The sequence below is a fragment of the Mytilus trossulus genome, chromosome 1 (genome assembly GCF_036588685.1).
Source record: "Mytilus trossulus isolate FHL-02 chromosome 1, PNRI_Mtr1.1.1.hap1, whole genome shotgun sequence".
In the NCBI taxonomy this organism is placed as follows: Eukaryota; Metazoa; Mollusca; class Bivalvia; order Mytilida; family Mytilidae; genus Mytilus; species Mytilus trossulus.
The window spans coordinates 92624834-92640034 of NC_086373.1; the positions used below are offsets into that span (position 1 = coordinate 92624834).

General features: G+C 31.5%; 1 protein-coding gene across 2 annotated transcripts in view; it reads left to right on the top strand.

Moving 5' to 3' along the window:
- Positions 1–74: 74 nt before the first annotated feature.
- Positions 75–15201, top strand: part of LOC134690856 (CXXC-type zinc finger protein 1-like) — a 27975-nt gene continuing 12848 nt past the window's right edge. Inside the window, exons 1-4 of one of the 2 annotated variants that reach the window (XM_063550987.1) lie at positions 75–285; positions 4392–4422; positions 6063–6196; positions 15020–15120. In XM_063550987.1, coding sequence (XP_063407057.1) covers positions 6132–6196; positions 15020–15120 — 166 coding nt within the window. In that variant the 5' untranslated portion in view covers positions 75–285; positions 4392–4422; positions 6063–6131. The remainder of the gene's footprint in view (positions 286–4391; positions 4423–6062; positions 6197–15019; positions 15121–15201) is intronic. The other variant, XM_063550980.1, reaches the window with a different exon arrangement.

Genomic DNA, 15201 nt, shown 5'->3' on the forward strand with positions numbered 1-15201 from the left:
AGAAAGATTTAAATGATTTAGAACAGTTTTATATGTGAAAATTCATTTGCATTAAATCATTAACATAAATAACTACGAAAATTACTAATTTCAATAATATCTGCATTTTGATTATTTTTTTTATATTTTTCACAGAAATGATTCTGATTTCTATTTCAATCTAAAATCTTTCTCAAGTCAGCATAAGGAATGACGTTTTACACATTGACAAACTTGGCTTACTAATTTTTCTTGTAGTATATTCTCATTATGTCAGAATCTGAAGGCAGTGCCAGCGGAATGTCTGTAAGTTTTATATTATGAGACAGATGTTACCTTTGAAATAGGACAAAGTTCGTATCAGTAGTTTTTTTTACATGAATATAACAAAATTTGTTTAATATTTAAAATAAAAACACTACTTTGTATATTTTTTTCACATGTCAACCTATAGCTTTAAATATAGCTTGATTTGGCTGTGATGTTGACTGGTTAATTCGTATATCCTACAAATTCAACCACTTAACATTGAGTACATACTATGGATTTACAATATTTTTGGATATAATCCTACTTGTAAGCTCAATTTTGATTTAAGCGATTATCTCCCTTTGCAATTTTTAAATGATTATTTTTATTATGGGGTTTCATGCTATTAAAACATTACCATTTCCATTAAACACATGCGTTTTACAAATTCATATAATTTTAACCATACATTTCTCTATTATTATTAATTATAAGAAATCAGTCTAAATCTTTGCAGACTATAAATATAAAATTAGGAGGCACTGTTCCTACATGTACATGTACCTTTCAATTAACAGGATGAAGACGTGAGCAACAGGATTTTTACCCCCTTTTTTCTATATCTTACCTAAGTCTCTGTGCATCTTTAACAATGTCAGATTGTTTTATGTCTCAAATAGCAGAGGGGATGAAATTCCATTGTCAATAATTTGTGGGTCATGAATTTTAAATTGAAATATTGTTGTTCCTGTAAAGTTTAAATAGCTTTGCATTGCAAGTATTAAAACAGAAACAGAAAATGTCAAAGGGAGATAATTCTTACATCTGTAATAGGATCTTATAAAGCCCAGTTTTCTTAGTTTATGTTTTAAATTTTTTCCCTCAATAAGCCAATTATTTTTACATGTGGACCGACGATTGACCTCTTATTTTCCATGTACATAGCTATTAACAGGTAAATAATGGACAAAGCCTCAATCCAGTGCTCTATCCAGAATTTAAGGGCAGATGGTACAGTATTAAAATGAAGGGAAGGTTAGCATGATTTCCTGTGTGTTGAAATGGAACCTCTCATCAAAGCAATAATCAGAAAAAACTATTAAGGTGGACATTTTTTTTTAGTTTTAAAAGGAGACTTGTAAAATATTACATATTTGTAACAAAATACGTCATTTTTCATTTGAAGTTTTTACGTGATAATCTGCTAAATAGTTCGGTTTCTGAAAAAGCATGGTTTAATATAAAGATAGATATGTTATTCCATTAAAAAAATCATGACATACTTTGTGCTTGCAACTTTATGTAGATCGGAGGAGCTTAGACTATGGTGTAATCTGATATTTTTCATGTTAAACCATGATTTAAAATGTAAACCCAGCCTCTTTGTTACGACTCCATGTGACTGACAGTTAAGTGAACATGGTGAATGCACGACACAAGTATTACTGAATGAACCAGCTGATTTTCGAAAAAAATGACTGGATTGATTTTCTCGTGCTTGTGTTAAGCAGGGGGCTAGAACGACATTCCCACTGGGTTTTTATTTGCCAAAATATCAACAGGCCACTTTTGAATGATGTTACAAAACATATATACCATGCCTTACTCATTAACATATTCAAACAAATTCATCCTGCGGATTCGTCGTTTAAATATATCTAATTAGCGTGGTATATATAATACTTATCTTTTTGTCAAGATATTGCCTTCATTTCTTATCAGGTCCTTTTCTCTTCAGTTTGCATGAAGAATTCCACTTATTAACATGATTGAATCTTGGATGTGCTTGATAATCAGAAAAATCTTAAATGAATATATAAAAAAGAAGATGTGGTATGATTGCCAATGAGACAACTATCCACAAAAGACCAAAATGACACAGACATTAACAACTATAGGGAACCGTACGGCCTTCAACAATGAGCAAAGCCCATACCGCATAGTCAGCTATAAAAGGCCTTGATAAGACAATGTAAAACAATTCAATCGAGTAAACTTACGGCCTTACAGTCAGGGGTACTACTTGTACAAGTGTATTTTATTTACTTATAGAAGTGAAAAAATATACACATATACTTAAATAAATAATGATTGAATAATTTCCCCTTAGTTTTCTGAAAAATTTACTTGTATAAGTAAATTTTTCTTACAATCCCACAAAAATCCTCAAGTTTTGAGCTGTAACATCTTGCCTTTAATGATTTTTCCCAGGTTTGCTCAAATTTTTTCATTAAAGTTCAATGTTTCATCTCATTAATTCATCAAAGAAACTGATTGAGCAAAGATCTTAAATATTTGCATAAGGCAATAAAAAATTGCTCCTTTGGGTCTTGTAAATGAGCAGTGTTAAGAAGATAACAGACAAATGGGACTTTCATTGTCCATGAAATTACACTTAAATGATTAGTAAAGACATCTGTAAAGGGTACACAATTCAAAATTCTATTAGAGCAAAGAAATAAAAAATATTCAAGAAAAGAAGACAGGATGAGTTTTTGTATAAGTAAAAAATTCTGAATGCCTAAGGGAGATAACTTAGACAATTTTTTTTTAACCTATACAAGTAAATAAAATTCACTTGTATAAGTATCCTACAAATTTACTTATATGTGTATATTTTTATTTTTTTTTACTTCTTCAAGTAAATGAAATACACTTGTACAAGTAGTACCCCTGACTGCCTTATTTATGTAAAAAAAAATATAAGGCATTCGCTATTTATGTAAAAAAATGAAAGAAAAACAAATATGTGACACATAAACAAACGACAACCACTGAATTACAGGCTCCTGACTTGGGACAGGCACATACATAAATAATGTGGCGGGGTTATTATGTCCTTATGATTCGAGAGGAGGACTTTGTAAATATATTGCCAGAGGCGGATTAAGAGGTGGCCCAATGTTTATATTAAGCATTCAGTATTTCACTGTGTAGGCTACCTCATTAAAGTAGAACACTGACCTATCGCCAGACATCTATAAAGTGAATTGATTCAAATTAGAAATACTATCCAACATCTTATTTTTTTTCTAATCATGTTGAATAAATTTGAAGTAATTGGCATTTATCATTATAAACATTCTGTTGTAAATTAACCATGCTATCTTAGACATGTATGCATTCTAAGGTTCACTGAAAATAGGGTCAGATTAAGCCTGCTCTACAGCTGAATAAAAAACAACCTTTAAAATCTTAAAGATACATCAAGTTTTATGTGAAAGAAATATAATATCAAACAGGTTGAAGTACTATTGTTTTACAAAAGTACAAGTGTGTAAAACTATAAAACTTGAAAATTTAAATTGATGTGAAGTTCTTATAAAAGTGTTCTTGATAACAAACTTTTTATTCTGGTTCTGAATAATAAATTCATGTGTCCTAATTGAAAGGAATGTATCTGTATCAAAAGAATTAAAACAAGTGTTTGGTATGAACATACTAAATATTAAAGGTAAGAATGTTTGTGGTCTACCAAACATGTGTTCCAGTTAAGAAACATGTCAACCGAATGACACCTATTTGTCATTTTATTTCAGAATAGCAGATGTAACAATAATTTATCTTATCAGTACATGTATGTTTATATGTATCAAATTTATGTAATGAAATAGTTCTTTGTGTCTTAAAAAAAATAGACGACAATTTTATTTTTATAGATATGTGTATTGTGCAGTTAGGAATACTATTGTGATGCTTCTTTCAATCAAAACTAATTGATGATCATAATTTGTGTTACCATTTTTTAAGATAAATCATTATAAATACGCTAATTAATGTAAATAAAAAAGAAACCAATAATTTGCAGCCTTTTGCCATCAAAGATTAATTTAGACCAGCTTCATATGAATGAAAGGTATCATAATCAAACTAATGAGAGGATAAACATACAATCAAGGAAACTAGAAAGGCATATCTATAAACAGTCTCACCAATATATATGAACCCCATTAAAGCAGGGAGTATTTCAGGTGTTCAGTGAGAGTAAGCTCAGTGATGTTCTTCTTCTCATGGCCTTTCTTATTGGCCAGATGTCTAAGTTAATATTGAATCAAATTTATTAAAGATGGGAATAAATTTTAAAATGTGCTAAGTAAGAACTATGTTTAGCTTGGTAGATGAGTATTGAATGGTATATATGATTATTATTGTTTTATCAACAGTTTTGATAAGAGAGTGGATAACTAAAGTCAGGTTAGTTTTGGCTTTCCTTTTTCTACCTAATCAACATTTCTTTCCTTCACTTAATCATTGGGCACACTATTATCAGTATTACAACATCAGACAGATTATTTACATGACTGCTGTATCACTGGTGATATTTCCTACCTGGAGAATTTGGGAGGTTTGAGTTGTAACATGGTGTATGGCTAACTTTCATAAAAGTATTACCAGGTTTCACAACATTTGAATCCAATTAACCCAATTTCATCTAAAATCCTTAAGGGCTAGGGCGTATATTAGATGAAGTTAGATATGTTCTTGTTTGATAGAATTGTTAGTTAAATAAATTAAAAAACCATTGAGATTTTTTTATTGATGCAAAAAGGGACCAAATTAAATATTCCAATGAGAAAATTAAACACTTTAATTTTTTTCAGTTTTTTATTATTTTCACTTCAGGAATTAAAATTGATTACTTTCCCTAAAAATTTTATTTATATATAGACCTTAGTCATTTAGTTGACCTCCATATTTAGTTTATAAATAACTTTTATCTATTTGGTACCTAAAACTGATTTGACAACCTGGACAGTTATGACCATCAACTAAATTAATATGTCAAGGATAAAGTGAAACCTTGTGATATTTATATCTTTATCATTTCATATGATCAGCATGAATGAGTGATTGGTTATTTCAGCAGCTTTATTTTCAGCCTTGTAAAAAGCAGTAAGAGCATCCATAAAATCCATGTATACTACAGTTCCAACAATTTCTATTCTGTTACGATTATTAAACTAGCATGTCGTATCATGTATATGTACTGTCATATCATTAAGATTTATGGTGTAAAATATCAGTAATCAAGTGTTTTGTGATATATCTGACAGCATTCAATACTAAGATAAAAAGATTGCAGATTTAAAAAAACAAACTTTGTCTATGCTTTGTTTTCATGCTGCTGCTTTTTCAGCTTTTCTAGATAAAAAGCCAGGCAAAATTCAGGTTGATAAATTTGTACATGTGTTTGTGGTTATACATTTTGTACGACTCAATTAATGTAAAATCACTGTTAAGATTGAAGCCTTTTAAAATTAAGTAGCAGTAGTGTGGCATCAGCATGTCATTGGCAACAATGCTGTTATTATCATTTTCATTTTATATATGTACTTCATTTTACTTACAACATTTGCTAATTTTATTAGAACATATTTGTTTTCAAATATTTGCAAACATTTGCAAATTAGATTATGTGTATAAATATCAAAATTCTTTTTTTTTAATAAGGATGATGTTTGTTTTGTAGATATAGTATAAAAACAAATGATTGGTGTTTTCAGAGCATTTGCTATTTACATGTTTGTGGTGGTGTTCAAAGATTTCAATTAAACTCAATATTTTAAATTCTATAATTTAATAAATTTTTACATTCAGATACTAAAAAATGTATCATTCAGTGTTTTAAGAACTTATATGGACAGAAATCCTTTAGAAAAATCATGTTAGGTTAAACTGAATGATAGTTGCCTCACTTGCATGTATTGTTGTATTAATCTTAAATTTATGATTTGCCATGAATTACTTCAAGAGTCAACCAATTTCTTCCAAAAATTTGTTTTATTTATTAGTTTTCTTGACCTTCATTCTTATTAAATATATTTTAATTACAGCAAGGTGACATAGCGCAGAAGTTTTTACTTCCAGAGAGACAAGTTAAAGTAAACCAGTTGGTCAACAGAATGGACGACGAAGGAGGTGTTATATACTGTATATGTAGATCATCAGACTGCTCAAGGTTTATGATGTAAGTCTAAGAGTATGAAACATTCACATTTCAGCATTTTGGTACTACATTACATCATGTAAACATACGTATGACTTTACATAGATATCTGTAGGGAGATGTGGTATGAGTGCCAATGAGACAACTCTCAATCCAAGTCACAATTTATAAAAGTAAACCATTATAGGTCAAGGTACGGCCTTCAACACCAAGCGATGGCTCACACCAATACATATGTATGTTTCATTCTATATTAAGGTAAGGATATGTGGTATGATTGCCAATGAGATGACGCTCCACAAGAGACCAAAAGACTAAAATGAACAACGTCACTGTATGGTATTGGTGTGAGCCATGGCTTGGTGTTGAAGGCCCTACTTTGACCTATAATGGTTTACTTTTATAAATCATGACTTGGATTTAGAGTTGTCTCATTGGCACTCACACCACATCTTCCTATATCTTTAAACAAAGCCTTGAAAGGCTCATACTGTTACAAGAAATGAAGAATACTAATGGCCTAGTTTATGTACAAAAACAAAACAAAAAACAAATATATTTCACAGCAACAAATGACAACCACTTAATTATGGATCCTGACATGGGACAGGCAGTGAGGCACATGTACATCTTATGTGGTGGTGTTAACCTTATTTGAAGGCGCCAAACCTACTCCTAACCAGGGACAGTTATGTAACATTAGAACAAACTATGAAAATAAGTTGAAACTTACTTTTGAAAGTGGGACTTGATTCTTAGTCCTGTTTACATTGATGCATTTATTTAATATCCAACAAATTTTGAACATTTTTAAAACAGTTTGAAGAAACTGTTTTATCATTTTATTTGCTTTATTATTTCCAGTGGTTGTGACCAATGTGAAGAATGGTATCATGGAGATTGTATAGCTGTTTTATCATGTTATATGCTTTATTATTTTCAGTGGTTGTGACCAGTGTGAAGAATGGTATCATGGAGATTGTATAGCTGTTTTATCATGTTATATGCTTTATTATTTTCAGTGGTTGTGACCAGTGTGAAGAATGGTATCATTGAGATTGTATAGCTGTTTTATCATGTTATATGCTTTATTATTTTCAGTGGTTGTGACCAATGTGAAGAATGGTATCATGGAGATTGTATAGCTGTTTTATCATGTTATATGCTTTATTATTTTCAGTGGTTGTGACCAGTGTGAAGAATGGTATCATGGAGATTGTATAGCTGTTTTATCATGTTATATGCTTTATTATTTCCAGTGGTTGTGACCAATGTGAAGAATGGTATCATGGAGATTGTATAGCTGTTTTATCATGTTATATGCTTTATTATTTTCAGTGGTTGTGACCAATGTGAAGAATGGTATCATGGAGATTGTATAGCTGTTTTATCATGTTATATGCTTTATTATTTCCAGTGGTTGTGACCAGTGTGAAGAATGGTATCATGGAGATTGTATAGCTGTTTTATCATGTTATATGCTTTATTATTTCCAGTGGTTGTGACCAATGTGAAGAATGGTATCATGGAGATTGTATAGCTGTTTTATCATGTTATATGCTTTATTATTTTCAGTGGTTGTGACCAATGTGAAGAATGGTATCATGGAGATTGTATAGCTGTTTTATCATGTTATATGCTTTATTATTTCCAGTGGTTGTGACCAGTGTGAAGAATGGTATCATGGAGATTGTATAGCTGTTTTATCATGTTATATGCTTTATTATTTCCAGTGGTTGTGACCAATGTGAAGAATGGTATCATGGAGATTGTATAGCTGTTTTATCATGTTATATGCTTTATTATTTTCAGTGGTTGTGACCAATGTGAAGAATGGTATCATGGAGATTGTATAGCTGTTTTATCATGTTATATGCTTTATTATTTCCAGTGGTTGTGACCAGTGTGAAGAATGGTATCATGGAGATTGTATAGCTGTTTTATCATGTTATATGCTTTATTATTTCCAGTGGTTGTGACCAGTGTGAAGAATGGTATCATGGAGATTGTATAGCTGTTTTATCATGTTATATGCTTTATTATTTTCAGTGGTTGTGACCAGTGTGAAGAATGGTATCATGGAGATTGTATAGCTGTTTTATCATGTTATATGCTTTATTATTTTCAGTGGTTGTGACCAGTGTGAAGAATGGTATCATGGAGATTGTATAGCTGTTTTATCATGTTATATGCTTTATTATTTTCAGTGGTTGTGACCAATGTGAAGAATGGTATCATGGAGATTGTATAGCTGTTTTATCATGTTATATGCTTTATTATTTTCAGTGGTTGTGACCAGTGTGAAGAATGGTATCATGGAGATTGTATAGCTGTTTTATCATGTTATATGCTTTATTATTTTCAGTGGTTGTGACCAGTGTGAAGAATGGTATCATGGAGATTGTATAGCTGTTTTATCATGTTATATGCTTTATTATTTCCAGTGGTTGTGACCAATGTGAAGAATGGTATCATGGAGATTGTATAGCTGTTTTATCATGTTATATGCTTTATTATTTCCAGTGGTTGTGACCAATGTGAAGAATGGTATCATGGAGATTGTATAGCTGTTTTATCATGTTATATGCTTTATTATTTTCAGTGGTTGTGACCAATGTGAAGAATGGTATCATGGAGATTGTATAGCTGTTTTATCATGTTATATGCTTTATTATTTCCAGTGGTTGTGACCAGTGTGAAGAATGGTATCATGGAGATTGTATAGCTGTTTTATCATGTTATATGCTTTATTATTTTCAGTGGTTGTGACCAGTGTGAAGAATGGTATAATGGAGATTGTATAGCTGTTTTATCATGTTATATGCTTTATTATTTTCAGTGGTGTGACCAATGTGAAGAATGGTATCATGGAGATTGTATAGCTGTTTTATCATGTTATATGCTTTATTATTTCCAGTGGTTGTGACCAATGTGAAGAATGGTATCATGGAGATTGTATAGCTGTTTTATCATGTTATATGCTTTATTATTTTCAGTGGTTGTGACCAGTGTGAAGAATGGTATCATGGAGATTGTATAGCTGTTTTATCATGTTATATGCTTTATTATTTTCAGTGGTTGTGACCAATGTGAAGAATGGTATCATGGAGATTGTATAGCTGTTTTATCATGTTATATGCTTTATTATTTCCAGTGGTTGTGACCAGTGTGAAGAATGGTATCATGGAGATTGTATAGCTGTTTTATCATGTTATATGCTTTATTATTTTCAGTGGTTGTGACCAGTGTGAAGAATGGTATCATGGAGATTGTATAGCTGTTTTATCATGTTATATGCTTTATTATTTTCAGTGGTTGTGACCAATGTGAAGAATGGTATCATGGAGATTGTATAGCTGTTTTATCATGTTATATGCTTTATTATTTCCAGTGGTTGTGACCAATGTGAAGAATGGTATCATGGAGATTGTATAGTGTATAGCTGTTTTATCATGTTATATGCTTTATTATTTTCAGTGGTTGTGACCAGTGTGAAGAATGGTATCATGGAGATTGTATAGCTGTTTTATCATGTTATATGCTTTATTATTTTCAGTGGTTGTGACCAATGTGAAGAATGGTTTCATGGAGATTGTATAGCTGTTTTATCATGTTATATGCTTTATTATTTCCAGTGGTTGTGACCAGTGTGAAGAATGGTATCATGGAGATTGTATAGCTGTTTTATCATGTTATATGCTTTATTATTTTCAGTGGTTGTGACCAGTGTGAAGAATGGTATCATGGAGATTGTATAGCTGTTTTATCATGTTATATGCTTTATTATTTTCAGTGGTTGTGACCAATGTGAAGAATGGTATCATGGAGATTGTATAGCTGTTTTATCATGTTATATGCTTTATTATTTCCAGTGGTTGTGACCAGTGTGAAGAATGGTATCATGGAGATTGTATAGCTGTTTTATCATGTTATATGCTTTATTATTTTCAGTGGTTGTGACCAATGTGAAGAATGGTATCATGGAGATTGTATAGCTGTTTTATCATGTTATATGCTTTATTATTTTCAGTGGTTGTGACCAGTGTGAAGAATGGTATCATGGAGATTGTATAGCTGTTTTATCATGTTATATGCTTTATTATTTTCAGTGGTTGTGACCAATGTGAAGAATGGTATCATGGAGATTGTATAGCTGTTTTATCATGTTATATGCTTTATTATTTTCAGTGGTTGTGACCAGTGTGAAGAATGGTATCATGGAGATTGTATAGCTGTTTTATCATGTTATATGCTTTATTATTTCCAGTGGTTGTGACCAGTGTGAAGAATGGTATCATGGAGATTGTATAGCTGTTTTATCATGTTATATGCTTTATTATTTTCAGTGGTTGTGACCAATGTGAAGAATGGTATCATGGAGATTGTATAGCTGTTTTATCATGTTATATGCTTTATTATTTCCAGTGGTTGTGACCAATGTGAAGAATGGTATCATTGAGATTGTATAGCTGTTTTATCATGTTATATGCTTTATTATTTTCAGTGGTTGTGACCAGTGTGAAGAATGGTATCATGGAGATTGTATAGCTGTTTTATCATGTTATATGCTTTATTATTTTCAGTGGTTGTGACCAATGTGAAGAATGGTATCATGGAGATTGTATAGCTGTTTTATCATGTTATATGCTTTATTATTTTCAGTGGTTGTGACCAGTGTGAAGAATGGTATCATGGAGATTGTATAGCTGTTTTATCATGTTATATGCTTTATTATTTTCAGTGGTTGTGACCAGTGTGAAGAATGGTATCATGGAGATTGTATAGCTGTTTTATCATGTTATATGCTTTATTATTTTCAGTGGTTGTGACCAATGTGAAGAATGGTATCATGGAGATTGTATAGCTGTTTTATCATGTTATATGCTTTATTATTTTCAGTGGTTGTGACCAGTGTGAAGAATGGTATCATGGAGATTGTATAGCTGTTTTATCATGTTATATGCTTTATTATTTTCAGTGGTTGTGACCAATGTGAAGAATGGTATCATGGAGATTGTATAGCTGTTTTATCATGTTATATGCTTTATTATTTTCAGTGGTTGTGACCAATGTGAAGAATGGTATCATGGAGATTGTATAGCTGTTTTATCATGTTATATGCTTTATTATTTCCAGTGGTTGTGACCAGTGTGAAGAATGGTATCATGGAGATTGTATAGCTGTTTTATCATGTTATATGCTTTATTATTTTCAGTGGTTGTGACCAATGTGAAGAATGGTATCATGGAGATTGTATAGCTGTTTTATCATGTTATATGCTTTATTATTTTCAGTGGTTGTGACCAATGTGAAGAATGGTATCATGGAGATTGTATAGCTGTTTTATCATGTTATATGCTTTATTATTTTCAGTGGTTGTGACCAGTGTGAAGAATGGTATCATGGAGATTGTATAGCTGTTTTGTCATGTTATATGCTTTATTATTTTCAGTGGTTGTGACCAATGTGAAGAATGGTATCATGGAGATTGTATAGCTGTTTTATCATGTTATATGCTTTATTATTTCCAGTGGTTGTGACCAGTGTGAAGAATGGTATCATGGAGATTGTATAGCTGTTTTATCATGTTATATGCTTTATTATTTCCAGTGGTTGTGACCAGTGTGAAGAATGGTATCATGGAGATTGTATAGCTGTTTTATCATGTTATATGCTTTATTATTTCCAGTGGTAGTGACCAATGTGAAGAATGGTATCATTGAGATTGTATAGCTGTTTTATCATGTTATATGCTTTATTATTTCCAGTGGTTGTGACCAATGTGAAGAATGGTATCATTGAGATTGTATAGCTGTTTTATCATGTTATATGCTTTATTATTTCCAGTGGTTGTGACCAATGTGAAGAATGGTATCATGGAGATTGTATAGCTGTTTTATCATGTTATATGCTTTATTATTTCCAGTGGTTGTGACCAGTGTGAAGAATGGTATCATGGAGATTGTATAGCTGTTTTATCATGTTATATGCTTTATTATTTCCAGTGGTTGTGACCAATGTGAAGAATGGTATCATGGAGATTGTATAGCTGTTTTATCATGTTATATGCTTTATTATTTCCAGTGGTTGTGACCAGTGTGAAGAATGGTATCATTGAGATTGTATAGCTGTTTTATCATGTTATATGCTTTATTATTTCCAGTGGTTGTGACCAATGTGAAGAATGGTATCATGGAGATTGTATAGCTGTTTTATCATGTTATATGCTTTATTATTTTCAGTGGTTGTGACCAATGTGAAGAATGGTATCATGGAGATTGTATAGCTGTTTTATCATGTTATATGCTTTATTATTTCCAGTGGTTGTGACCAATGTGAAGAATGGTATCATTGAGATTGTATAGCTGTTTTATCATGTTATATGCTTTATTATTTTCAGTGGTTGTGACCAATGTGAAGAATGGTATCATGGAGATTGTATAGCTGTTTTATCATGTTATATGCTTTATTATTTCCAGTGGTTGTGACCAATGTGAAGAATGGTATCATGGAGATTGTATAGCTGTTTTATCATGTTATATGCTTTATTCTCTTATGGTTGGGGCCTGTTATCTATTTCTCGCATGAATAGATAATTCTCGTATCACACTGTCCGGAGTGTGATACGAAAAAGTGATACGAAAAATGCGTTAATTTGATTGGCCAACGAAACCTCCTGAAACGATATTGCGGCATTTTCATTGGCTATTCTTTAGGTCATTGTTGACAGTTAAAGGTCACAATGATGTACATTTCCTCCATTGCAACGGAGATAAGCGATTTCTTCAATAATATAGAAAATACGCACACTTTTCACCTTATTATATATTCTTATTCAAATATTATTACATTCTGAAGCGTACAAAATGTTTAAAAAAGTCTTATGTTGAAGATTGACGACGAACAGGACATATGACGTCACAATGCAGTTATGTTCAAGCGACTGGGTCGACGTTTCGCGGATTTTTTTTATTAAGCACAAAAAGCATGTTTACCATAAGAGAAATAGGTTTCACAACTCGGGAGAATTAGATATCGTTTGATATCAACTCTCTTTATTTAATTTAAATAGTAATAACAAACTCGCCACAGGCTCGTTTATTATTATATTGAAATTAAATAACTCGAGTTGATATCAAGCGATATCTAATTCTCACTCGTTATGAAACCTATAATTATTTTCAGTGGTTGTGACCAATGTGAAGAATGGTATCATGGAGATTGTATAGCTGTTTTATCATGTTATATGCTTTATTATTTCCAGTGGTTGTGACCAATGTGAAGAATGGTATCATGGAGATTGTATAGCTGTTTTATCATGTTATATGCTTTATTATTTCCAGTGGTTGTGACCAGTGTGAAGAATGGTATCATGGAGATTGTATAGCTGTTTTATCATGTTATATGCTTTATTATTTCCAGTGGTTGTGACCAGTGTGAAGAATGGTATCATGGAGATTGTATAGCTGTTTTATCATGTTATATGCTTTATTATTTTCAGTGGTTGTGACCAGTGTGAAGAATGGTATCATGGAGATTGTATAGCTGTTTTATCATGTTATATGCTTTATTATTTCCAGTGGTTGTGACCAGTGTGAAGAATGGTATCATGGAGATTGTATAGCTGTTTTATCATGTTATATGCTTTATTATTTCCAGTGGTTGTGACCAGTGTGAAGAATGGTATCATGGAGATTGTATAGCTGTTTTATCATGTTATATGCTTTATTATTTTCAGTGGTTGTGACCAATGTGAAGAATGGTATCATGGAGATTGTATAGCTGTTTTATCATGTTATATGCTTTATTATTTTCAGTGGTTGTGACCAGTGTGAAGAATGGTATCATGGAGATTGTATAGCTGTTTTATCATGTTATATGCTTTATTATTTTCAGTGGTTGTGACCAGTGTGAAGAATGGTATCATGGAGATTGTATAGCTGTTTTATCATGTTATATGCTTTATTATTTTCAGTGGTTGTGACCAGTGTGAAGAATGGTATCATGGAGATTGTATAGCTGTTTTATCATGTTATATGCTTTATTATTTTCAGTGGTTGTGACCAGTGTGAAGAATGGTATCATGGAGATTGTATAGCTGTTTTATCATGTTATATGCTTTATTATTTTCAGTGGTTGTGACCAATGTGAAGAATGGTATCATGGAGATTGTATAGCTGTTTTATCATGTTATATGCTTTATTATTTCCAGTGGTTGTGACCAATGTGAAGAATGGTATCATGGAGATTGTATAGCTGTTTTATCATGTTATATGCTTTATTATTTTCAGTGGTTGTGACCAATGTGAAGAATGGTATCATGGAGATTGTATAGCTGTTTTATCATGTTATATGCTTTATTATTTCCAGTGGTTGTGACCAATGTGAAGAATGGTATCATGGAGATTGTATAGCTGTTTTATCATGTTATATGCTTTATTATTTTCAGTGGTTGTGACCAGTGTGAAGAATGGTATCATGGAGATTGTATAGCTGTTTTATCATGTTATATGCTTTATTATTTTCAGTGGTTGTGACCAATGTGAAGAATGGTATCATGGAGATTGTATAGCTGTTTTATCATGTTATATGCTTTATTATTTCCAGTGGTTGTGACCAGTGTGAAGAATGGTATCATTGAGATTGTATAGCTGTTTTATCATGTTATATGCTTTATTATTTTCAGTGGTTGTGACCAATGTGAAGAATGATATCATGGAGATTGTATAGCTGTTTTATCATGTTATATGCTTTATTATTTCCAGTGGTTGTGACCAATGTGAAGAATGGTATCATGGAGATTGTATAGCTGTTTTATCATGTTATATGCTTTATTATTTTCAGTGGTTGTGACCAATGTGAAGAATGGTATCATGGAGATTGTATAGGAGTTACAGAACATAATGCTAAATCAATCAAAGCTTTTTTCTGTCACTTCTGTAGAGGTTTGTTATGGCCTTATAGAAAAGAATAGACCACTTATGAGTTATGTCCTTCATCAATCATGCCCACCTTCATGACGTCAG